Genomic DNA, 25,799 nt, shown 5'->3' on the forward strand with positions numbered 1-25,799 from the left:
GTAGCATTAACACATACTTAAAGTGGTTAAAGATGCCACAAGAGCACGCTTCCCCTCCACTCCAGGACTGATGAGAAAGAGCAGATCGCCCAGGGCTGCAGGGAAGGAATGAATGGAGGGAACGTTTTTTGTTTCAGCAGATGAGCTTTGCTGCAAGGACGCCCGGTTATGAGCTCTTCAGTGCCGGGTGAGCTCAGGGTCTGCCAAGCAGATGGGCTCTGACTCTGCTCCCTTCTCCTTTTCTCCTATCTGGTGAAAGGGAAACTTTCGCTGTGCTATAAAGCAGAACTTGGTGGTAGGTGATGAAAAGTTGAGCTTGATAGGGAAACCAAAGTGGATTGCTCAGTCTCTCTGGATACTGAGACACTGTACAGAAGTACCATACATAATACAGGCATTTAGTGGTTTGAACTGAGCAGAACATGCATTTATTTGAGGTTACTTTCTGATACACATATGTAATTGAAAGTAGGGATACATGATAAGGAACTATATGGGTTAGTGGTTGATATTGGATATTGCCAATTTTCCCTATTTGTACATTATACTGCTGTTTAGAAGTTTGGGGTCAGTAAGATTTCTTTAAAGAAATAATATATTTATTCAGCGAAGCTCTTTCAAATAGCACATATTACACACAAAGACATCATTTTTGCTAGAAAATCTCGGTTAGGACGCAGCGTGACAATGGAGTTATTCCTAATATGAGGTGTCTCATTGCCTCCTCCAGGGTCGATATTACAGCTATTCTGCTGTGCGTGGAGCATCTGATGTGGAGTATGTGTGACTCTGTGGAGGAGTTGCTAAGGCCAGATGCAGCCCGTGGATCCTGGATGTGGTCCATACACAGCCTGTGTAACCAGCTACTGACCGTACTGATCATCCTTACATCACCTCTGACAGAAATGCACAGGTGACAAAAGAGTCAGGATACATTTGTTGGGTTATTGAGACCTACACGGGCAAGATTAGTTATTTGATGAGGGTGCGTTTATTTATTTGTTTATTTATTTATTTGTTGTTTTCTCTCTCTCGCTCTCTTCAGGGTTTTCCAGGCAGGCTGTGGTGGTGGAGAAGGCGGTAGAACTCCTAAATTTCCAGAGGGAGTGAACAGTCGGGACACAATGTGGCTGAGCGTAATGAATCCTACACTGTTCACAGAGGAGCTGCTGAGGTACTGACAATATTGAGCAACAAACCAAACCAAACCAAGGTTGTATGTAAGTTTTTGACTGTACTAAAGCATAAAAACACCATAATAAGTTGCCAGTTATTTTACTTTGAAGCGTGCATTCCGTGTCGGAATGTGTGTTTTTGTTTTGAATGTTGCCAGTTTATCCAATAGTATTTCAATACCTCAGGTTGCCAGTTGGCAGAAAGCACAGCGTATTGCTGCCATGGAAGGCAGCAAACAAACTGGGTCAGACATCTTAGATTCTGCTCGACCTAAAAAAGCCTCTGCATCCATCTAAAAATCTAAAAAAGCACATTAAAACCATAGACTATAAAAAAAAAAAAAAAATGGAAGTAGTGTCCGTGACGTCACCTATAAGGTTCTGAAAGAGGTGAGATGTGGCTGAACACTTGGTTGTATTATCAGGACTTAGGAGTAGACTTTTACAACAACGCTTCAGGCAAAATGATCACATCTCCCAGATGGTCGCATGGATCTGACTATCTTACAAGAGCTTACTAATATCTGTAGCACTAAGCGGTTCACCAGAGTTATGCGGTGCACACATTTTGCCGCTGTGTGGTAGGCTTTACCACAAGTTAATCGATTTTATTTTATTACAAATAAAGGTTTATTTGTTTCTAGTTATTTATTTTGTTCACCCGCATTCACCCATCAAATATTATCCCTCGCCGCACTCGGTTGTGCTGGGTCCCGCGGGAGTGCAGGTCTCTATTTGGATAGTAACGTTAGGCTGTTAGAGCGGTCTTCCTACACATTAAATCTTTAAATTATTGAAAACAATAAACCTACCCCTTGCAAAAAATTATACAGTTTTACTGCAGTATTTTAAATGGGTTAAACTAATATATAAACTCAATAATTACATTTACAGCAATGAAATGTTAAAGGGTTACTTCAGCGATTAGCATATGGCTTTGTATCAGTAGAAACCCTGGAGAATATTCAAATTATTGTGCTTTCCCCCCTCATATCTCCCTGAGACGAGAGATTTATGCATTTTATTTCTGGAAAAATTCCTCCTATGATGCAAAATGACGATTTTTGCATCATAGGAGGAATGTTTGCCCAGAGGCTAAAGACTACAGCCAGCAGAGGGAGCCATTTCCGCATGTTTTGAATCTGCGCATGGGGGATGGGGAGATAACACTCAGCTGGCAGGGAGAGCTCAGCTTGCAGACAGGATCATTTAAACAGAGCTATGTTGAGCAATGTAAGTCTTCTAACTTCTCAAATTCATTTCTATGAAAGTTAAGCTTGCAAAGGCATGAACTGAAACGCGTGCCAGACTGAACTCGCGTTGTGAATGTATGCCGCGAATGTAGTCACGATTACCTCAGCTCTCATCACTCGTGCAGTTAGTGCTCAGTGCTGTGAGACTCGCGCGGTGACTCACTCATTATATTGAACAGACACGTTCAGTTTTTAATTGTAGTGTCTTCTCTAACTCAGTCACAGTAATGAAGTTAGTGGTGTTGGGAATGGCCTCACAGGGCAGCGAAGCATTCTGGGAATTGTAGTCTTTCATCCCCATGGGACAAAAATACATTTTCTGTCTTTTCTCAGTCTAGAAGACACCAAATTCAAAAATAATTTCACATTTCTACTGCATTGATGACCCAGTTTAAATACAGATTCATCTTCCCAGCGCTGAAGTACCCCTTTAATTTTTATTACAATGCACTTAAATTCATTGAAGTTCATGCATCTATTTTCATGTTGATTAAAAAAAGTCTACTGACAATGTCTGACTTGAACATTTCAACAATTACAAATATTAAAATACAAATATTACTTCTAGATCACATGTCTTGAGTTTATTTGAAGTTCGTTGGGTATTGAATGGAGTGCGTAGGGTGCTAGGCAACATGCCAAACGGGTCCGTTTATGTTGCATGGTTTATGGAAGCAAGTAGGTTTCGCAGGTGTGAGACCCAGGAGCTCAGCGCTCATTAACCCCGGCGAGAGCCGCCTTAACTCGGCTCGTCCTTCTGACGACTGCCGCTGCCTGGCAGAAGCCCCTCCCATGACGCAAATTTGCGTCTGTTGTTTAGTGAATGAAGGGAATGGATTCAAAATGTTTACGTGTCCAACTTCGCGCGAATAGCACTATTTATTAGCGTCACTCGCGTCTGGTGTGAACGCAGCATAACTGTTATGTGTGCTAAACCGGAACTGAGATACCGTCAACCGGAAGAATCGAGTGTCATGGCGACGTCCACTAAGACTTGCAGGAAAGTTGTGGATAATGTAAAAGTGTAAAAGTAAAAATTCACTCCCCTCACAGTTGTCATGAAGGGCAAAATTAGCCGTATAGACCAAAACCACGATTTGTACCAGGCTGTTAACTTCTGCTGTAAAGTTGGGCATTTTAACATAGGGCTCAATATGATTCTGCTCCCTTCTGAAGCCTCTCCCTAGTGGCCAGACAATGAATTGCAGTTTAAGTTACTTCCGTATTGGCTTCAAGAGAAACTGGGGAAGGTTGCCGCTTGATTAAAAATAAATAAATCAACTCATTAACTTGTCTCATTAAGTGTGCCAGTCTCCTCACCTTTCTATGTCAGTTGCACCTTTTCCTTTTTGCGTGTCCTCAAACTGGCAACCCACTTGAGAGTGAGGAGGAGGGGCGGGGCAAACAATGTTTTGAATTTGGACTGCAGTACTCATTTCAACCACTAGCTGTCATTATTTCATACATCACCTTTAAAATAATTCTATTTAAATATATATTAAAATGTAATTTATTCCTGTGCTGACAAAGCTGAATAATTTACAGCATCCTTATTCCAGTCTTCAGTGTCACGTGATCCTTCAGAATTCTAATTTAACATATCCTAGTCTAATATGCTGATTTGCGGCACACAAAAAAACGGTTATTATAATCAATGTTGAAAACAGTTGTGCTACTTATATTTTTGTGGAAACCAAAAGTTCAAAAGAACAGCATATTTTAATATACATTTTTATATACATTTTTTAAAAAGTCTTTATTATCACTTTTGATACAATTCATGCGTCCTTGCTGAATAAAAGTATTAATTTCTTTCAAAACTACATTTTACTACTTTTGTATTTTTCACATAATGATGATATAATGTAACTACTATGTTGTAAACATCTTAAATAATAATAATAATAATAATAATAATAATAATAATAATAATAATAATAATAATAATAATAATAATAATAGTATACTTAGTATGCCTTATTTTTCTGCTTCTTATGTATATAAAATGCAATTTATACTCCTAAAAGTGTTCCAATCGGATTACATAATAGGAATGTAATATTATTAAAAAAAACATTGACACAATAAAAACATCACCATATTGTGCGTACCTTGCTGAGCCCATTTTTAAGTTTTATAAAAAAAAAAAAACACATTGTATTGAGCCCATTTTTAAGTTTTTATTATAAGAAAAACACACAACGTGGTGAGTTGTTGCAGCGCACCCAAATGAGGCTAGTGTGGCCTTTCAGTTTTCGTTTATGTGTTAAATGCACACAAACACAGTCAATACATTACTGCAGTCACCAGACCCCCAGACTCACGGCCCTAATGCAGGCCAGATGCAGATGCCATAGTTAGTCATGCTGTTTATGCTGACATGCGCTGCGGGTCTTCAGCCCGGGTGTGAAAGGCTGAAACGGAGCCTGTAGGAGGACTGTGAAGCCAGGCAGAATGTCAGCCACATCTCACATCACCCTCCTCTCAAGCCCCCCAGCACAGCTCCAGACTCCCACTCCAGCGTGATATCATCGCGTGTCCCGCTTACACAAATCACCGGTCGTCAGCCCCACCGGCTCCGCTTCCATGAAGTCGAAGGGATTTAAATTAGTGCATTTTTATTGCCTGTTCCTTTTTATTTATTTATTTAGCCTCGCTGTGTTCAAGACTCCCTGAGGGTCTCGCGGTGAGGGCCCCGCCAGAGCCAAGGGGCCGTACACCAAAATCAAACTCGTCTTCTCACTCAAACACTCCAACAAACTGACAGTTTGGATTATTAAATGAAAAAGTAATAAAATAGACAAGAAATATCAATAAATCAACAAGCATTATGGGCAGAAAGGGATTTTTTTTTGTTGCGTGTGTGTGTAAGTTCAAGATGCAGTGAAACCTGACCTCATGGTGTAGCTTACAGATTTATCAGGCCCATTAAAGTGGGATATCGGGTGGATTACCGGGCCTTTGACATGACAAATCTGTTGCTTAATGAAAGGATAATGCTCTCCTGTTATGTAGCAGAGTTCACCCTTCACTTAAACATTTGTTCCTCATCCAAGGTCAGAGATAAATAATGATATTTAGCAGTTTGTGCTAAAGTAAGCATGATTATTATTGCCATTGAGATGTCAGTGGCCATTTGAAGATTGTATTTATTTATTTAGCATGGGTCTGGTTTATGTGATACTTTTACAACAATCTGCATAAATGACAATGAAAACACTTAATTACATATTGCTAAATGGCAATGACTGTTGATAACTTCAAACTATTGACTTTTTTTGTTACGGATGATCAGTGTTAGCTGATTAAAGGTGCTGTCACATTTACTGTTGTTCGTCAAAGTTTCACAGAAAAAATTACAATAGAAATCCACACTCAGCAAATGGAGGTTATGCACAACACACTTCTGTATTCTGTAAAAAAAGTTGTGTCGCCTTTTGTATGTGCCTTGTCAAATAAATAGAGCTTCATTAAATACAGTATGCGGGCAAATAAAGATGAGCATAACTAATGTCCATCACATATGTAGATTGATATTTTTGTTTTGGTAACACTTTACAATAAGGTTTACAATAACAATTTGTTAACATTAATTAATTCATACTAAAATTAACTAACAATGAACAATACATTTTACAGTATTTATTCATCTTTGTTAAAGGAACACTTTTTTGAAAATAGGCTCATTTTCCAACTCGTCCAGAGTTAAACAGTTGAATTTTACAGTTTTCGAATCCATTCAGCCGATCTCCGAATCTGGCAGTAGCACTTGCAGATTTTTGAGTTCAGTTTGATCATGCAAATTTGCTGTGATGAGATAGAGAATTTAATAAACTTCTATGTAAGTCATGCTTCATATATAGCTACACTAATGGACAATTGTTGAAATTAAACTAATTTCATTACCACACCTCACCTTTCCAGACGCATTTCAGGTTATCTTTTTCCATTTTTATAGTATAGGTTTAGTATTTACACCAGAAATTTAGGGTAAACGTGAATATAACACAGTATATCCATGAAAATAGACAGATTACACCCCAACACACACCCTGTTTTTAACAGAAAGGGTGAATTATTTATTGTTTGTTTTTTATCAAATAATTAGTTTTTAATTTGGTGTAGTGATGTGGTTTGGCGAGGATAAACGAAATAACCCCCTATCAGCTCACTGGAGGAGAGTGTAATGGCTGAAAATGAGGATGTGTGTGTGTGTGTGTGTGTGTGTGGGGGGGGGGGGTAGACTTGCCGTTGTTACAATGGTATAAAGGGCCCAATCACATGTTGTTGTTGTTTTTTTTTTTTTTTTTTAAAAACACTTTCACAAAACACAATCTGTTTTGTAGAGATTTTGTCTATCAAATCTCTTTTTGGAAAGATGTTTTGTCAGCTGAATTGAATTAAACAGCACAATCCACAATCCACTTTTATCCCTCACGGTCTCGTTTTAATTCCTGTCAAAAATGGAACATGATGCTACCCTGACCGAGATTGTTTGGTTTTCCGTGCGTGAGGGCTTTTAAACTGTCTTCCGACAGTGGCTGAGCACAATGAATATCACCTGACGATGGATTCTTTGTGAAAGAACTGTTGTTCTGATGCGTTCATTTGACAAAATAGGAGATGTCCTTGGATTCCTAACATGCTTTACCTTACCAATGCTTTCTATAGAACAACTGTAATGCGGCTTTAGACTATATCCAAGTCCAGTCAACTTATCTTTTGTAAGCATCACTGAAAAGTTTGATGAATAAATGGATAATTGACATTCTTGCGTTTTGTAGTATTTCAATAGCATATTTCCTCCTCAACAGAACAGAATAAATGGACCTCGGTAGAATCTTTTGTTTGTTCATTATTTAATTTGTGTACTTTTTTAATTTGCTCTGTCAATGACATATTCAATTACAAATATAATTTACAAAATATATATATAAAAGGAATTATATATAAGGGCTTTACATATTTTTGGGCGTGTGGGATTATAGGGATAGATGTTGGCAACTAAATGGTTGAGGCCCCATTGACTTCCATATTATTTTTTCCCGCATACATACTATTAATTCAATGATGTACATCAACTGTTTGGTGCCTGTTATTTTGTTATTTTGTGTTCAGCAGTTCTTTTTTATTGTATGGAATGTTTCTTAAGCATCAAATTGGCATATAAAAATGATGTGACATTTATATTACAATAGAACTGTGATTATATACACAATATTACTGTGATTACTGTGTTACTGAGTTTTTTACTTTGACTAGGAATTACGGACCCACTTTATATTAGGTGACCTTAACTACTATGTACTAACATTGTAATTAATAATTTGATACACTGCGCTTATTGTGTACATACATGTTTTTACATTGTACTTATATTTTAAAAATACCTGCATGTAATTACGTCTGTAAATCATTTCTGTAGTTACATTTGTAAGTACAGAGATGGCACTTCCCTTACTCCTAACCCTACCCTTAAACTTACCCTTATCAACACACCTGTCCCTAACTCTACCCGTGTCCCACCTCAGTATCAGCAAAAGTGCTTTGCAATACAATTTAATCACATTAAGTACATTATACTTATTTTTTGACGTTAGTACATAGTACTTAAGCCCACCTAATATAAAGTGGGTCCGGAATTACTAATCCAAATGTTTGAACACTGACTTCACCTTTATTTATATAGTGCTTTTTACAATGGTGATTGTTTCAAAGCAGCTTCACAGTGTTAAACAGGAAGATAATGCAACAGAATTTGATTTGGCTGTACAGCCGCTCTGGAGAAAGCAGTGATGTTATCCAGCTAATATCAATTATCATAGTGTCAATGCGGTCAGTTCGGTAATTTAGTTGAAATGTAAGTGTCCCTAACCAAGCCAAAAGTGAGAAGGCAAGAAAAACTACTTCAGAGCCAGAATGGAAAAAAAAAAAAAACCTTGGGCGAAACCAGGCTCAGCCGGGGTGCAAGTTCTCCTCTGGCCGACGAACAAACAATGTATGAGTGTATGACGTGACCTTAATTGATGTATTTCTATTGTTTAAGGGATTTCCCAGCATCTGAAGGATCCTCTTTATGTCTGTTTGAGCTACTGGTATCTGGACCCCGTTATAATCCAGCTCTACTCCTGCAGACCATCCTTCACAAGGACTGCTTGCTGCTACAGATCATCATCTCATACTCATGTAAGACTCTTAATGCCGTGACCATGACACACTTTTTGTTGAACTGTGCATACCAACAATGCCATTTTTTTAACTCTTGCTTTAATGATGCATGCTGAAAGTTGGCGGAATATCAAAACATATAGATTTGTTGGTTTATCAAAATGTTGCTTCATTTTCACATGCATTCGAGTCTTGATGTAGGTTGCATTTGTGCTTAATAGAAAAGAGGCATGCAACAAGAGCTTGCAGGGTGACGCTCTTTGAAGCACATCAACGCTTTCATTGGTTTCCACGAATGAATTTAGTTCAGTTTATTGGTAGAAAGACTGATTAGCTGTAAGAATGGCCCAGTGACCTTGCTGCTCTTAATAGCCTGCACCTGTTTTTAATGGGTCTTTATTTCGCACACATCTTCTTACTCTAAATAGGCTGTTGTGTGCGCTTGTGAACTGATCACGGCACCAACATTGCTCGAGTCGCCCAACACCTGCGCAGTGGAACCACGCTGAGTCCTTTCATTCTTGCAAAATAAGCCATAGAAATCGTTAACTGCTAGTCTAACATTCGAAATTACACTTGAATTTGCTAACAAGTAAATGCTAGCTGAGATCTCGAGAGGCTCGTCTCCATCCGCCGCATTTCATTCTGTTTTGCGAAGTAAGGCAGATCCACCTGTTTTTTTCCACAATCTAATGCGCTGCTCGGCTTCATCGGATTTGTGTTTCGTCCTCAGGCACATCGGAGATTTATCCGGACCGTTGTGAGAATGTTGTTTTACTCACTCATCATCGCGCTCATCACCCTCCTCATCATTTCTGAATCAATAGAGCTCAGTTATAAACACTCATGTGAGAGCAAAGTGAATGACCTTTAAAGATTTTCCTCTTTCTTCCTTCCACTCTGAAAAGTCTAACCTTTAAAGGCTGTTTTGTGCTTGCACATTAATTCACATTATGGCGGAGCTCATTAATAACCAAGCTCGGCTGAGAACACGTCTTCCTGCGTGCTCTGGTGTGGGAATCACGTCGCCGTAAATCAACACTGCCTGGCCGCAGCCTGGCTAATTAAGAAGAAACGCGGTGGCTTGGTTGTCTACCGTTTAGATAAACCCCTTTTAAAGTTGCTCGCTCGAGTCGCTGTCTCTCAGCACAGTTTGGGAGCGCTTAGCGCTAAGCTGTGCTCTAAATAGGAGCTTGTTTGTGGAATTCTTTAAGGGGCTGATAGCGATGTCTTGTTCCAATTAAGGGCCTCCAGTGGAAACTCATCTGTGAGACCCGGTAGAAAATCAACAGGTGTGTTTGTTGGCAACACGTCAAGGTTGCAAAGGTTTGTTAGCGGAGGATAGAATTGGTTTGCGGAATCCCCTCCCTCGAGAAACACCAGCAGTTAATTTATCACGGTTCATCTGGCGGCTCATAAATGGATGATTGCGAAGAGGCAGGACATTAACCTGTCCAGACCTGTACTGCCCCTTGAGGCCATTCACATAAGTACACTCGTTTTTGTAAAATCCCGTAGTCATTTTTAATCTATTGGAAACTGTTAGCTGAGGATTTGCCACGTGAGAGACCTTAAATAGCATTTATCTATTGCCAAAGCTGTTTTAAAAATGTCTTTGTATTTCATGTAATAACTATTTTAAACGGAATTTGGCCCCACTTTACATTAGGTGGCCTTAAGTACTATGTACTTACATCAAAATATTAGTACAATGTACTTGTGTTCATATTGTATTGCAAAACACTTTTGCTAATATTGAGGTGGGATAAGGGTAAAGTTAGGGACAGGTGTGGTGGTGTGGGTAAGTTTATGAGTTAATGGGTTAGGTGTAAAGGTGTAATTATATACAGGCAATTAAAAAAATGTAAGTACATTGTAAAAACATGTATGTACACAATAAGTGCATAGTATCAAATTATAAATTAAAATGTTAGAACAAAGTTGTTAAGGCCACCTAATATAATGTTGGTCCCTAAATTTTGCTAATTATTCTATAATTATTATACATACAACACTTTTGTAACCTCATTAATTGAGTATGTTCTTATTAATGAGGATTAATGGAATAAGTGTATTTTTTTGTCAGAAAATGCTGAATGCAAATAGTAATTTAAAAAATATGTATTCTGTTATACAGCCGTGGTCAAAATTGTTGGTACCCCTGGTAAATATGATCAAATATGGCTGTAAAAAAATCTACATTGTTTATCCTTTTGATCTTTTATTAAAATGATTCACAAAAAAAACTAACCTTTCATTTAAGAAAAATCATTGAAAATGGGGGGTAAATCACATTATGAAATAAAAGCTTTTCTCTAATACATGTTGGCCTTAATTGTTGGTACCCCTAGAATTTTAAATGAGTAAAATCTCTGAAGTATATTTACATTAATATTTAATTTTTTTAGCACACCAGAGTGACGAGGAACATGAAATTGTCCAGCTATGATGTCTTGTTTCACAGGAGTATAACTATAAGGAGGCATAAAAGCCTAATTCCCTTAATCATTTATCACAATGTGTGAAACCAAAGAATATAGTTCTGATGTGCTGCAAAAGATTGTTGAGCTTCACAAAATAGAAAGCGGCGGTAGGAAAATAGCTAACGCATTGAAAATCCCCATTCATCAGGGCAATAATTAAGACGTCCATTTAACTAAAGATGTTACAAATCTGCCTGAAAGAGGACGTGTGTATATATTGCACAAAGACTCGGACCACAGATGGAGAATCGCAGAGATGTGTTGAGTCTTGGGGTCAGAAAGCCTAAAATAAATAAATAAATCAAACAACCCCTATATCACCACATGTTGTTTGGGAGGGATTCAAGACAAATCCTCCTCGCTCATCCATAAACAAACTCCAGCATATTCAGTGGTCAGACAGGGCTGGAAAGTCAAATGGGACCTGGTTCTGTGGTCAGATGAAACTATAAAATAGCTTTTTGGCAGCAAATCTACCAGATGGGTTTGGTGCAAACAGGGATAAAAAGAAACCCATGCCACGGCTAAAAATACAGCTGGATCTTTGATGTGGACCTTTTTTTTTTTTTTTTTTTTTTGCTGGAGGTCCTGGACATCTTGTTCATATAGGCTACATGGTATCATGGATTTTAGCAAATACCAAAAGATAAAAAATCAAAACCTGATGGATTCTGCTAGAAATTTAATAATGGGCCGTGGCTGGATCTCCCATCAGGACAACGATCCAAAACAAACATCCAAATCAACACACAAATGTGTGCCTGAGCACAAAATGAAGCTTCTTCCATGACCGTCCCAGTTTCCTGACCTGAACCCTATAGAAGATGTGTGGCTGAACTGAAGAGAAGAAGCACCAGCATGGATCTGTGAATCTGAAGGATATGGAGAGGTTCCGTATGGAGGAATGGTCTCTGATCTCTTTTCAGGTGTTCTCCAAACTCATCAGGCATTATAGAAGAAGACTCAGAGCTGTTATATTGGGAAAAGGAGGTTGCAAAAAGTATTTAATGAAAGGGCACCAACAATTGTGGCCAATGTGTTTTAGAGAAAAGCATTTATTTCATAATGTGATTTAACCCCCATTTTCAATTCTTTTACTTTAATGAAAGGTTAGATTTTTGTTTATTTTTAAACAAAAGATCAAAAGGATAAACAATGCAGATTTATTTTTTACAGCCATATTTGATCATATTTACCAGGGGTACCAACAATTTTGACCACGACTGTACATCAATAAAACATTTTAATCAAGAATCTTGATGTTGCCAAAAATAAACATTTTTGTTCTGTAAACATTTAATTATCACATGATATATTTTAAAAAGAAAATGTTTTTCTTCATAACTTTTCTTTCCGACTTTCTTCTGTCCTCCCACTACCCGTCAATTTCAGATGGATAAAACCAAATTAAAGTATATTTTACTTGGAAATATGTCACTTTACAGAAGTAAAAGGTATTTTGAATGTGGCATTACAAACCAATGCTATATCCAGTATAGCCATGGCCAAAAGTATTGGCAGTGACATAAATTTTGTGTTTCGCAAAGTTTGCTGCTTCAGTTGTTGTGGTGATGATTCACTGCTATGTTTCCATCACCCTGTTTGTATGCAAATTTTCAAGCATCACTTCAGGGAAAAATGCCAAATTTCCATCACTAGTTTTTTGATTGAGGTGGCTTTTTTTTAAGAAGAAGGGTCAACATTGTACTTACTTTTTGCATATATTGAATGATTTTGCCAATAATAGTTATATATAAAATTTAAAAAAAAAATCTTTAAAACGTATAAAATGTTTATCATTGTTTTCTGGTGTACTGTACCATAGAAACATGTGAAAAGATAATCTACAATTAAGGATGTAGCAAAATTTGCAAAACACAAAATGTATGTCACAGTCAATAACTGCACATGGCTGCCCACAGATCTGATATGAACCTTTTTTAGTAGTGTATGGATAATTACAAGCAAAATAGCCTCCTGTTTTCGTTGCACATGTAGCAAAAGAAAGCAGAGTCGATTCCCATCAGTCCCTCACCAGCAGCAGAATACAGAGTCCCTGTTAAGCAAAACAGTATTAGCTAACCACACGCTCTACTACGAAAGGTAATTTAGGCCTGTCATTTCAAAACAGTCCAACATTTGTCAAAAAAGTGCAAACAGCAGCCTGCCTTTTATCAAAGACACTCATTGAATGCTGCGTTGCATTCAATCGGCTATTCAAACGCCTGTCATCTCTAGAGAGCGTGACTGACAGGGGCTGAACCAAAGGCACAACCATCCTGCATCTCTCTACAACCCCACAGGCCTGACAACGTTTAGACAAGGGCATTCAGTCACATCTTGTTGTTGTGGTCTCATCTTTCATGTGTTTGTCCAGACAGTCAGTTGGCTTTTTGCCTTTAAATGGACCTTTCGCACTGTATTGATTAACAAGACATTCATTTCCTGTGCTGGGCTCAGAAAGTTGTGACCTTTGTTTTAACTTTCCAGTAATTCAAATTAGTACTATAGGCCTATATTAGAGCTGCATGATTAATCGTTTAAAGATAATCGATCTCGATTCAAACACTCAAATAATCTTATTCCTAAATGATAATGATTTGCCTGTGTCTATTCAAATCAGTCAGGCCAATCGCATTGTGTATAGAGTCGGTGGGCGGGTTTAACATAATGACGGCAGAGTTGCGACGGCTGAGTTGAAGACGGCTGCTGCAGGAGAATAGCCTAGAAATCTAGATGCACCCTAGCGCCAGCTAGTCTAATTTGCAGCGAGTATAGTCTAGCAACTCTCAATAGACTTCTGAGCTTTAAAAAATAAATTCTGGTCTGGCCAATCACAATGTGAATAGATTCAGAGTTGTGTGCTACTTGTAAACAAAGAAGCTGGCGAATGCCAGTCTTTCGAATCGGCTTTTACCGTGACTCTGGAAGACTTGGAGTTAAGCTTTTCTTTGAGAAAAAAAACAAAGAACGGTGCTGAAGTCATTCTTAAGAAGGGAAGATGTGTTCGTAGTTTTGCCGACCGGATACGGCGAAAGTTTAATCTATCAACGAGCTCCGCTTCACGTTGCTCTGGTTGGTTGTAGCGCTATCCTATCACATGCAGAGGGAGTTTGAAAGACAACCGTTTACCCCGCCCCTCGGATTGAGCCCTGTCAATAGTGAGTTCTCAGACCAAACATCTTAAAGTGGGACTGGCTTGTCAGGCTAGCTGGCGAACAGTGGTATTTCGAATCGGCTTTGGCTTTTACTCTGGAAGACTTAGAGTTACGCTTTTTTGGAGTTAAGAGCACCACTGAAGTCATTAAAAAAAAAAAAAAAAGAAGATGTGTTTAGAGTTTTGTCTATTGGATACGGTGGTTGGCAGGTTGTAGCACTATCCTATTGCGTGCTTGATGTTGGTCTGGTTTGTCAGGCTACAGTATCGCTATTTCATGTGTTACAAATATTCATATAATCACAGGAGTAGCTACTGAGATAGAAGTTTATATTTCACATATAAACACCGATGTCCATGGTAGAGATCAAAATGTTGTAATGTGGCGCTTCAAATAATGATTGTTTACATTAAGCCACTAGGTGGCGATCAGACTGTTAAAAATGTATTTGTCATTGAATCATTCATTGAAGAGATTTGTTTAAAAACACTGATTCATCCAGTAATGAAACCAACAAAGTATTTATGAGTCGTTGAATCATTCATTATTATTATTAATTCATAAAATGCAGTTTCGGATATGCTACCAATAGCAAGCTAGCTTAGAAAGCATACGATCCTCCAAAACACATGAATGTGCACAGCAAAGTCTGCAAAACGTCACAGGTGACGGCAATAAATTACGTCTTGTATCAAAGCACATAACATTACAATAATAATGAACTTAAACAACTTACAGAGCTCTTACTTGTACCACCTGACTGCTGCAGATTCATTTCAGCATTGATAGTGTTGACATAGAAACGCATAAATTCGAATTCATGAGGATGTGAAAAACTCCAGGTAGAATGTCACAGGTTGCCATTTCATAGGTTATGACCTTGTTGTTTTTGTCCAGGAGGAAATGTAAAAGGTGGCTGCTGTTTGTTATTTTGCACCGCTCGATGGCATTGGATGCGTCCAAAATCAAGAGAGTATGTAATTTCTTCACGACCGCTAAATAAAAGTATGTTCTATATAGTATGCATGCGTGCAGTGTGAATGTAATCTAGATTACAAGATGTACATTGTGTTCACATCATTGCCATTCACAAATTCTTTCCCGTGGCCTCATGGGATAGTAAACTGTCCATTATAGTCATACTAGGTCATCCTGGTATGACTATCCTGGTATGGAGTACTGTGAATTCGGACATATTTCTCCTGTCAAATGTCTCCGCGAGCAGGCTGCGCATAAGTATGCAAATACACATGTTGACAGCCAGGACATTGTATTATTGCATTTGGACTGAATGCAATGATTGGACAAACATTTTTGGTCCTCAGACTTCCACATAATATGTATGTACATTTTAAATATTTAGACCACTTTTATTATTAATTGCTATTAGGATGTGAAGAGCATTTCAACCAGTATAACAGAAAGTGTTTATAAAACATATTTAATTAAAACATTTAATTAAACATTTTTAAATAGTCTACTATTTATACACTACCATTCAACAGTTTGGTGTCAGTAAGATTTAAAAAAATTGTTTTAAAGACATAATACTGTTATTCAGAAAGGATAAAAAAATGAGTGTAAAGACTTTTGGCACAAATTGTTACAAAATGTCATTCAAATGTATGCTGTATTTTTTTAAACTGTCTATTTATCAAAGAATCCTGAAAAAAAAAAGTCACTTGATCACCAAAATCAACATATTAGAATGATTTCTGAAGGATCATGTGAAACTGAAGACTGCAGTAACACTGTTAAGAAATTCAGCTTTGCCATCACATAAATAAATAACATTTTATAATATATTAAAATAGTTATTTTAAATTATATTCAAATTTCGCAATAGTACTGTTTTCACTGTATGTTTGATCAAATGAATTACAGATGATGAGCATACCACTTTTTTTTCAATATCAGAGCTGACTCCAAACTTTTGTGGTTTGTTTTTTAAGAAAGAAAGAAAGAAAGAAAGAAAGAAAGAAAGAAAGAAAGAAAGAAAGAAAGAAAGAAAGAAAGAAAGAAAGAAAGAAAGAAAGAAAGAAAGAAAGAAAGAAAAAGCAGCACCTGACAGAGCCAAAAATGGTCCTGTCAAATATCCCGAACGTCTCGCCAACAGGCCCCGGGCCATTCTTATTGTTGAGGCATGTTATTTTTAGCATTGTGGTTATAATTTATTTATTTTTGACATAATTTAAAATAACCATTGAAATGTGCTTTCAGGTCTCTGTGTGGACAGAGGAATAGAGGTGTCCCCTGATACTCAGACAGCAGCTGCAGAATTTTTAGAAGCTGTTTTTGCCATCCTGTCCTCCCTAAACTACTTCCCCAGGGCTTTAAGTCGAGCGCTGGAAGGATACCTGGACCGGAGACACCTTTGGGAGCACTTCTACAACTTAACAGGTGCAGAATTTGCCATGCTTTGTCCTACATTTGTTTAGACTTCAAAAAGACACAATTTTAGTCAGATGTGGCCATTTAGTTACAGTCCAGTTGGAAACCATATCACCATGTGCCCCCGCTGTGTCCTCTAATTGCTTCAATATCAGATCTGACCAGCTGGAAGCCCATCATCAAATCAAAGCCATAATTAAACCTTTAGCTGTCTCTTTGATTGCTTATTTATTTACATTTCTGCCTTCGCCTCTTTCCTCTCTGTAAAAGCCACAGCATGAACATTTTCTGTTGTGTTAATGGTTACCGTATTGATTTTGCATGCTGACATAGAAACTGCAATTATCACCTGACACCTTTTGATTCAGCTTTGATTCAGGGGGTTTAATCCAAGCTGAAGTGCTCATGCTTTTTCTGTTTTATCACATGTGAGTGGTAATTATAGTTGCACAAATTAGACAAATGACTGAGAGTGTGTATTGTATACCATTGTACAGATGTAAGCTATTGTGTTTAAGGCTTAATTGACCATGTCCATTCCTACTTAAAGATAATCTTATAAAGCTTGCTTAGCCTTGCCTTGAATGTGCCATTTACAAGAGCTAATTGGGGTACTCAGGAAAATGATCAGTATTACAACTATTTAGTTACTTCTTATACCTCTACTTTTTGGCACTGTGAAAGAAATTTGAACATTGAACCCAATTTTAAATTTAATTATTTCATTTATTTCAATAAATGTTGAGAATTCCGATATTTTGCTTTCCTTTGATTCTTAAAAAAATACACTGCATAAGGACAACAAAAGGAGGCATGACATATAATATTGATTAACAAATAACTAAATGAATTTAAGAATAAATCATTAATATAATTTATTAATGTCTGGGACAAGAGTAAAACAATATATGTGTGAGTGTGACCAATCTATACATAAACGGGTTTTAAATGGTTGCGAAAATTATGTAGGCTTGATAAATTTTAATGTGACCTTAAACAAAAAAAAGTCAATCATAAGCCTATCTAGCTTGGCTTCAAAGTTCGCTGCCCAGGATCAAGCTCTCAACACCAGGTACCACCAACGCAAGATCCTCAACTTGCTGTTTAACAGTAGATGTAGAATGTGTGGAGTATCCAAAGAAACAGATAATTTCCAGTTGCCCCCGCATTCTTCCTATGGAATGACATAACAATATTTCCAGCTACATCCATTGAACGATTTGCAAGGAACTTGGTGTTGAAGTGCCCAAAAAGTGGTATGAGAGTATGCCACAACCAGTAGTGGACATCATCGGCTGTACCATCATGTGGGACAAGGGTGTGTTTACCGACCTGACGATTAGTGCAAACCATCCAGGCATCATTGTCCACAACAAGAAGGACAAGTTAATTGCCTGCTCATTGACATCACAATCCCAGTGGATCCACAACTTGGTGGAGGAGGAAAAGACAAGCTGGACCCACTTTATATTAGGTGGCCTTAACTACTATGTACTAACATTTTAATTAATCATTTGATACATTGCACTTATTGTGTACGTACATGTTTTTACATTGTACTTATATTTTTAAAATACCTGCATGCAATTACGTCTGTAATTAATTTCTGTAGTTACATTTGTAAGTACAGAGATGGCACTTCCCTTACACCTAACCCTACCCTTAAACTTACCCACACCACCACACCTGTCCCTAACTTTACCCGTATCTCACCTCACTATCAGCAAAAGGGAGCATTGCAATACAATTTAAACACAGTAAGTACATTGTACTTATTTTTACATGTAAGTGCATAGTACTTAAGCCCACCTAATATAAAGTGGGGCCGACAAGCTCACCAAGTACAAAAGCCTGGGAATCGACATTAGCAGATCCTGGAACACGAGAACACAGATGTGATAGGAGTTCTGGGATGCATCAAGAAAAGTTTCCACCAATATTTGGTCCATATCCCAGGGAAGCCAAGTGCCTTCGAAATGCAGAAGATTGTGATTTGTGGGGCCGCACACATCCTAGGCAAAGTACTCTCTTGGTGAGGAACTCCCTCTGGGTGAGACCCTGATAGAGACCAAGAGATTCTTGAGGAAAAACAAAAATAGTAATATAACAAAAAGATTAGAGATTTAATACAAAAAGAATAATAAAATAAAATAGAAAGTGTCCATAGATGAAGAAACACCGATATCCTTAAAGGGATCCCCTGGTGTTGAGACTTGTATGGCTTAATATAACATAAATGATGTCTCTTACTGAATTATGTAGTAGAAAACCCATGAAAGATCTACGTTATTTTAAAAATCGATTTTATATTTGGACCATGGGCGGCGCCATTTTGTTTGCGTTCTAGGTTGATGACGTAGAGTGGTTGAACTCCTCAATCAGCTGGCATTACCCGTAGCTATTTTTACCACAACGCAACTCGAAAATTGTTTCAGAGTTAAACAAAACCAATGAATTCCTTTGTAATTATACTTAAAACACACTCAAACATACATGTGCACACAAACTCACCTACACAAGTCACAAACAGATCGGCGGGCGCGCACACGACAGGCTCTGTCTGCTCAGTCTCCACGACAGGGGCTGAATCTGAAATCGACCCTATACCCTTAAATAGGGCATTATTTGAAGGGACGGACATTTGTAGTGTTGTCCGACACCATAGTGGACATGTTCGAGTGCAGTCATTCAGTCTCACGTTCCACCGCAAGTGTAAAGCCGATTTACAAACAGCTGTCCGACTTCACGCACTCAAACATACATGTGCACACAAACTCTCTCTCTCACACAGACTCACACACACCCCAACAGATCGGCGCAAACACACACACACACCCCCCAACAGATCGGCGCGAACACACACACACATCCCAACAGATCGGCGCGAACACACACACACACGCACGCACTGCGTGCGCGCATACATAACCCTCAATCTGTGTTGATATCCTGTTCAACACATCCTGTTCCCTAGATAGACTGTTGATAGTAGATTAACTATAATGCCTAATGTGACCAGCAGAGGGAAATATCTAGGTAGGACGATGGGATAAATTAACGTGAGGAAGAGAGGCAGGATGTTTTTGTGATGATGCATGCGATTGAGACAGAGCAGTCTGTAGGTGAGTTTGTGTGCACATGTTTGAGTGTGTTTTAAGTACAATTACAAAGCAATTCATTTGTTTTGTTTAACTCTGAAACAATTTTCGAGTTGCGTTGTGGTAAAAATAGCTACGGGTAATGCCAGCTGATTGAGGAGTTCAACCACTCTACGTCATCAACCTAGAACGCAAACAAAATGGCGCCGCCCATGGTCCAAATATAAAATCGATTTTTTAAATAACGTAGATCTTTCATGGGTTTTCTACCACATAATTCAGTAAGAGACATCATTTATGTTATATTAAGCCATACAAGTCTCAACACCATGGGATCCCTTTAATAACTTATGTCCCTCTTCCTCTCTGAGGTAATGTCCTGTGACCAAATATAATAATAATAATAATAATAATAATAATAATAATAATAATAATAATAATAATAATAAAATAAAAAAATAAGATTGTTTTTAGACAGTGTCTAATGAATTTACAAAATATGGTTGGATATAATTATTAAACCTCAATAACTTAGATTATTCTCTTTCTCCCAGACTCTAGTAAAGAAGAGCCGGCCTTGTTTAAATACATCAGGTCCATTGTATGTGAATCCACTACCAAAATCCTGTTCCACCTGATCGGCATGATACAGGAATATAAAGACCAGCCTGGACCCCTCGTTCGACAACTCCTACCCGAAAATGTCCTAAGCAAAATTCCAAAAGAGTGGAACTACATTTCACAAGATCCCAAGCTGAATGAAACCAACAAAAGTATGTAAAGCTTCATCCATCCATCCTTCTATTTTAAAATCACTGAAAATATATATTGTAAATGGTTCAGGTTTAAAGTGAAAAAGCAATCAAACAAACTCTTCTAATTTTTTTTGTTCTTGTAATCAGGTAGCATGAATCTAGCTATCCAAGCCCTCTCTTTTATCTTCATCCACCTTCCGTCAACCATCGCATCCCTTCCACTGCCCGTGCGCTTCCTGTTCGCCGTGGCTGAGAAGAGGCTTTCCCAGCATGCCAGACAGCTGAGGTCTACCGGCCTGCTCCTCTGGGTCTTATTGGTCTCCCTCTGTCAGGATCTAGAAAACGGGGACACCCTGGAGCTTCTGTCTGGACTGTCCCTGGAGAGAGGGGCCAAGGATAGGCTGAGTCTGATATCAGAATGTCTGCAGGTCAGCCTGGGCCAGCAGAAGGGTGTTCCCAAACCTCTGGTCCATAAGGTGCTCCAGGGCCTGGAAGAGAAGAGACCTAAATGGACCTCTATGCAGCTGCAGAAGGCAAGAAAGCTTTGCTGTGAAAGGTGAGATTTTTAAAATGAGCCTGATGGAATATACTGCCAGTTAAACCCACGATTTTAAGCTTATTCATCATATAAAAGATGATTTCCCGGCTTTTAGCATTTAATGTGTTTAACCAGTTATCTAATCTAATATTCTCTTTATTGTCTAGCTGCTGACATTTGATATTTTGATGCCATTTTAAAAGACTTCAATCTCGCCGTTCGTTCATTTTTAGAAATGAACTTCTCCCTTCATCCTTTGGCAAAATAATTATGTTTTGTTTTCTATGTTGTCTTTTCCTAGCCTGTAGCTCTTCGTTTCAAGCTTTTTGATATGTGCACTTCAAAATGGGGTTGATGTCACCCACCAGATTTGAGTGCAGAAATCTGACTTGAATCACTGAAGAAAGTGCAATCCTTGAATCATGTACTTTAAGTTCTGTACTTATACACACTATATACTTACAGTATGAACTAGTGTTGTAGTCCAGACCACGTAATCCAAGACCAACTCAAGACCAAGAAGACCAATGTGTTTTGAGACCAAGACAAGACCAAGACCTTAAATTCATAAAGATTACTGCCTGATAAATTACTTATTTTGAATCAGTAAATATAATAAGAATAAGACACTATAAAAGTATTACCAATCAAATGAAATAATTAACAACTAGGTGATAGCACGCCATCACTTCTGCTGGGTGAGGTCAAATACAACACTATGGCTTTTGATACCTGCAAGACATCACCTCCACTGCTTGTATCCCAGTGAGAGATCACATTCTGTATCTTCGTGCCCAATAAACATCACCACCTTGAATGGATCAAAGCTTGAATATGTGGAGAAATACAAATATCTAGGGGTCTGGCTAGACCCCTATCTTTCTTTTCAAACCCGCATAAACCATCTCCAGTCAAAGATCAAGTCCAGGATTGGGTTTCTATTTCGAAATAAAGCTTCATTTACTATTTCTGCAAAACTGGCCCTTGTGAAAATGACTATCATCCCAATGCTTGACTTTAGTTATGTTGTCTACAGAACTACGTCTAATTGTTTACTCAAGAAATTGGACGGTGTGTACCACAGCTCTATTCGCTTTATTACTAAAGCCCCATACAACACCCAATCACTGTACTCTTTACTCACTTGTTGGATGGCCTTCGTTACACACCCGGCGCCTAAATCACTGGTATCAGTTAATTTACAAGTCCATATTAGTTAAAACACCATCTTACCTAAGTACTTTAGTAACCATATCAGTGCCTGTATTTAAGCTGCGCTCGAGTAAATATATCTCTCTTGACCCCACAAAATCTCGCACCTCTTTTGGCCGCTCTTCTTTTAAATTTTCTGCTGCAAATGATTGGAACATTTTACAAAAGTCTCTTAAATTAGAATCCATTGTTTCAATCACTACTTTTAAAGGTTTAATATCAAATTTACTGACAGACCACTGTACATGTTGATGCTCGTTGCAAAAACAGTAGTATGTATTTTTGCACGTACTAAATGAAATGGCTGTTATTGCATTTATTTGCATGTTTTTATATTTGCTCAATGCCTAGAACTTTTTATTTGAAATTTGAACGTCCTCTATATTTATGATTGTGTATTTGAATGTTGGTATGTTATGTGTAATTTAATGTCGCCTTGTACTCTGCGCCTTATCTTGGCCAGGTCGCGGTTGCAAATGAGAACCTGTTCTCAACTGATTAACCTGGTTAAATAAAGGTAAAAATATATATATATATATATGCCATACCGTGTACATTTGACCTCATCCAGCGGAAGTGATGGCGCGCTCGCGGCCTTTAAAGCGATAGTTCACCCAAAAAAGAAAATGATCCCATAATTTGAAGACCAAAAAAGTGCATCCATCAATTAAACAAGTAATCAACACGGCTCCAGACGGTTAATAAAGGCCTTCTGAAGTGAATCAATGGGTTTTTGAAAGAACAATATCCATATTTAACACATTAAAAAAGTAAAATATCTAGCTTCCGGTGGACCACCTTCCGTATTCAGCTTACAAAGAATTACTTTTATAATGGATGGATGCACTTTTTTGTTCTTCAAATTTTGATCTGCCATTCACTGGCATTATAATGCTTGGATTAGCCAGGACATTTTTTTGTATAACTCAGATTGTTTTTGTCTGAAAGAAGAATGTTAAATACACCTAGGGTGGCTTGAGGGTGAGTGAATCATGGGATACATTTTTGAACTATCCCTTTAAGATGATCTCTAGACCAATACACTACTCATACCCTAATGCTACAAAACGACATAGAATAGTGCATAAGTTCGCAAATTGTGATGCACCTCTTAGCGTTTTGTTTTTTCGAATTATTGAGCCTTAATGATAAAGATGAGTGTGTACTTTAAATCATTATCTTATGGCAGATACATCTTTTTCTTTTTTTACAACTTTTAAACTTTTTTTATCTTAACTTTTCTTCAGACCCAAGAATGAAAACATGCCTTAAATAATGATACTGTACTAAAAATTTTTTACAGACTATTGATTTTTTAGCACTTTTGAAAAGTGGGCAATACTTCATGCTATTTTTATCTGTCGGCAAAAAAAAAAAAATGTTTTACCGTATTTTCCATGTCATGTCCAGAACAAAAGCTCAGAGTTAATTAGCCTTATTGAAAATGATTTAGCATCATAACAGAGCTAGAAAATAAATAAATATATAAAACTTATAGTGTTCCGAGAAACGCTGGTCCCAATGACAGGAAAAACAAAACAAAAAAAATAGAGTGAGGGCAAAAAAAAAAGAAGGCGATAGCAAAAAGGAAGAGTGATTATGTATCGCCTGTCTTAGACAGTCAGTGGAACCATTACTATTCATTAAAATAACCTTCACTTTCAGGCACTGCCTCCGGTGTAAACAATCAGCGTACAGTGTGTCGGCGGAAAGCGGGTTTTCTGAAAAACACCCACACCCCAGCTTGTCAACACACACACAAACGCATACATACACACACACACACCTCCCTCATCTCTTGTCTTTGCAAAGTAATTTGTAGAGGAGAAGATGATTGTTCTCCATCACGGTGACCCTGGCAGGCTTTGACGGCATGCATGCACAGATGAAGATGAATGCAGTGGATTCCGTGGGCGGAGGGGGTGTTCTGCTTCTTTCGGGGCACATTGGTCCTAATGACGTGATTGATAGCTTGTCCCGGATCCGATGGGCCTCTCATTAATCAAGCCGCTGACTGGATCCAATCATTTGCTTCACCTGCACACTGATGGACAGGGAAGGATACAGGCACAGGTGCTGACACCCCGCTCACCGGCTGGGCTGCCCACGGCCTCGCCGCTTTTCTCTGTGTCATTGAAGCTAAAGGCCTGCCTGACAGGCGACACTTTCCTTGTCACTTTGTGATTGAAAAATAAAAAAAAGGAAGGAAGAAGGAATGAGGGGAAACAATGACAGGGGGTGTATCGGGTGGGAAGTGTGGCAAGGGTGATGAGGCATGTTGGATAGAGAGGAAGGGCACGAGAATGGGTGCGTTGAGGGGACCTTGAAGTTACAGTAAGCAGCACTGTGTCTCTGACTCTTGAGCTATCTTTCCCATCGCTCTATTTTCAAGTATACTTTTTTTTTACGTTTTTCATTTTTGTCTTAAGGAACTTCATGAAAATTGGTAGCAAATTTTACCACTACTGGAATCATGGAGCTCTTGGCATTTTGCACTGAACATGTGCAAATCTTTGTGTGGAACGTACAAAAATGCCCACTTCAGCTTAGTGCTATCTAATATTGGCAACGGCTGCTCTTATTTGGATTTTTGATCACATCACAAAAGCTATAGTATGTCATTTGATTGTTTTGAATGAAATATCTTTTTTTTCTAAAGATTTGTGAAGAAATAAAATCAATACATTTATATATTTATTTAAATTTTGCTATACATTTTGAAAGATATTTTTAGACCTGGATAACCTGGCATCTTTATTTTACCCAGCATTAGAGTTTTAGTTATGATATAAACCATAAAATTATGTATTATTATAATCTATTTCTAATATGAACATTTTAATATTAATCAACTGTATTATTATTATTATTATTATTATTATTATTATTATTATTATTATTATTATTAGTAGTAGTAGTAGTAGTAGTAGTAGTAGTAGTAGTAGTAGTAGTAGTAGTAGTAGTAGTAGTAGTAGACTGGGTAAATCAGCCTGATCTGCTGGCAATTTGATTTTCGCCTTGCAACTCAGTTTGGAAACCTGCACATTCATTTCTACTGCTTCTGCTCCACTTTTGCGGGAACCAATTACAGACTGGCTTATCCACCTGGTGTGCTATTGGTGAGTGTAACATGATGACAGATAGAGAAACGATGGGTCGATGGCCTTGGATCACGCCTCTTGTGGTTTGATTGGTTGAAGGACTATCCAACTGCATACAGAGTCATTTGAATAATGCCCGTTGATCATGCTTCTTGTGCAGTAGAAAATACATAGCAGACTCCCCAGACCAATGTTCAATCTAAAATTGAGCTTGGTCTGGTGATAGCCAGATTGAGTGGTTTCAATGAATTCATATAAAAGTTAAGCTTCCATAGCAATGAACTGAAAACGCGCCAGTGCACACACACCGTGAATAATAGTTTGTCCGTAAATGCGCGCTGTGCGGCCATGCACATTTTAGTTTCGGTGTAGAATTAGCGGCAATTCGGGAGCGGTTTGCTTGAATTGTGGTTTCATTAGCCTATTATTCTTAATGAAAAACTCAACAAAACTGTACAATGACAAAC

General features: G+C 38.0%; 1 protein-coding gene across 2 annotated transcripts in view; it reads left to right on the top strand.

Moving 5' to 3' along the window:
* kiaa0825 (KIAA0825 ortholog) overlaps positions 1-25,799 on the top strand; it is a 197,834-nt gene that overhangs the window by 57,215 nt on the left and 114,820 nt on the right. For both annotated transcript variants that reach the window (XM_067438213.1, XM_067438211.1), the window contains exons 10-15: positions 731-913; positions 1,046-1,174; positions 8,475-8,614; positions 16,458-16,637; positions 20,281-20,499; positions 20,629-21,037. In XM_067438213.1, coding sequence (XP_067294314.1) covers positions 731-913; positions 1,046-1,174; positions 8,475-8,614; positions 16,458-16,637; positions 20,281-20,499; positions 20,629-21,037 — 1,260 coding nt within the window. The remainder of the gene's footprint in view (positions 1-730; positions 914-1,045; positions 1,175-8,474; positions 8,615-16,457; positions 16,638-20,280; positions 20,500-20,628; positions 21,038-25,799) is intronic.

Source organism: Pseudorasbora parva, chromosome 3, assembly GCF_024679245.1.
Source record: "Pseudorasbora parva isolate DD20220531a chromosome 3, ASM2467924v1, whole genome shotgun sequence".
Classification (NCBI taxonomy): Eukaryota; Metazoa; Chordata; class Actinopteri; order Cypriniformes; family Gobionidae; genus Pseudorasbora; species Pseudorasbora parva.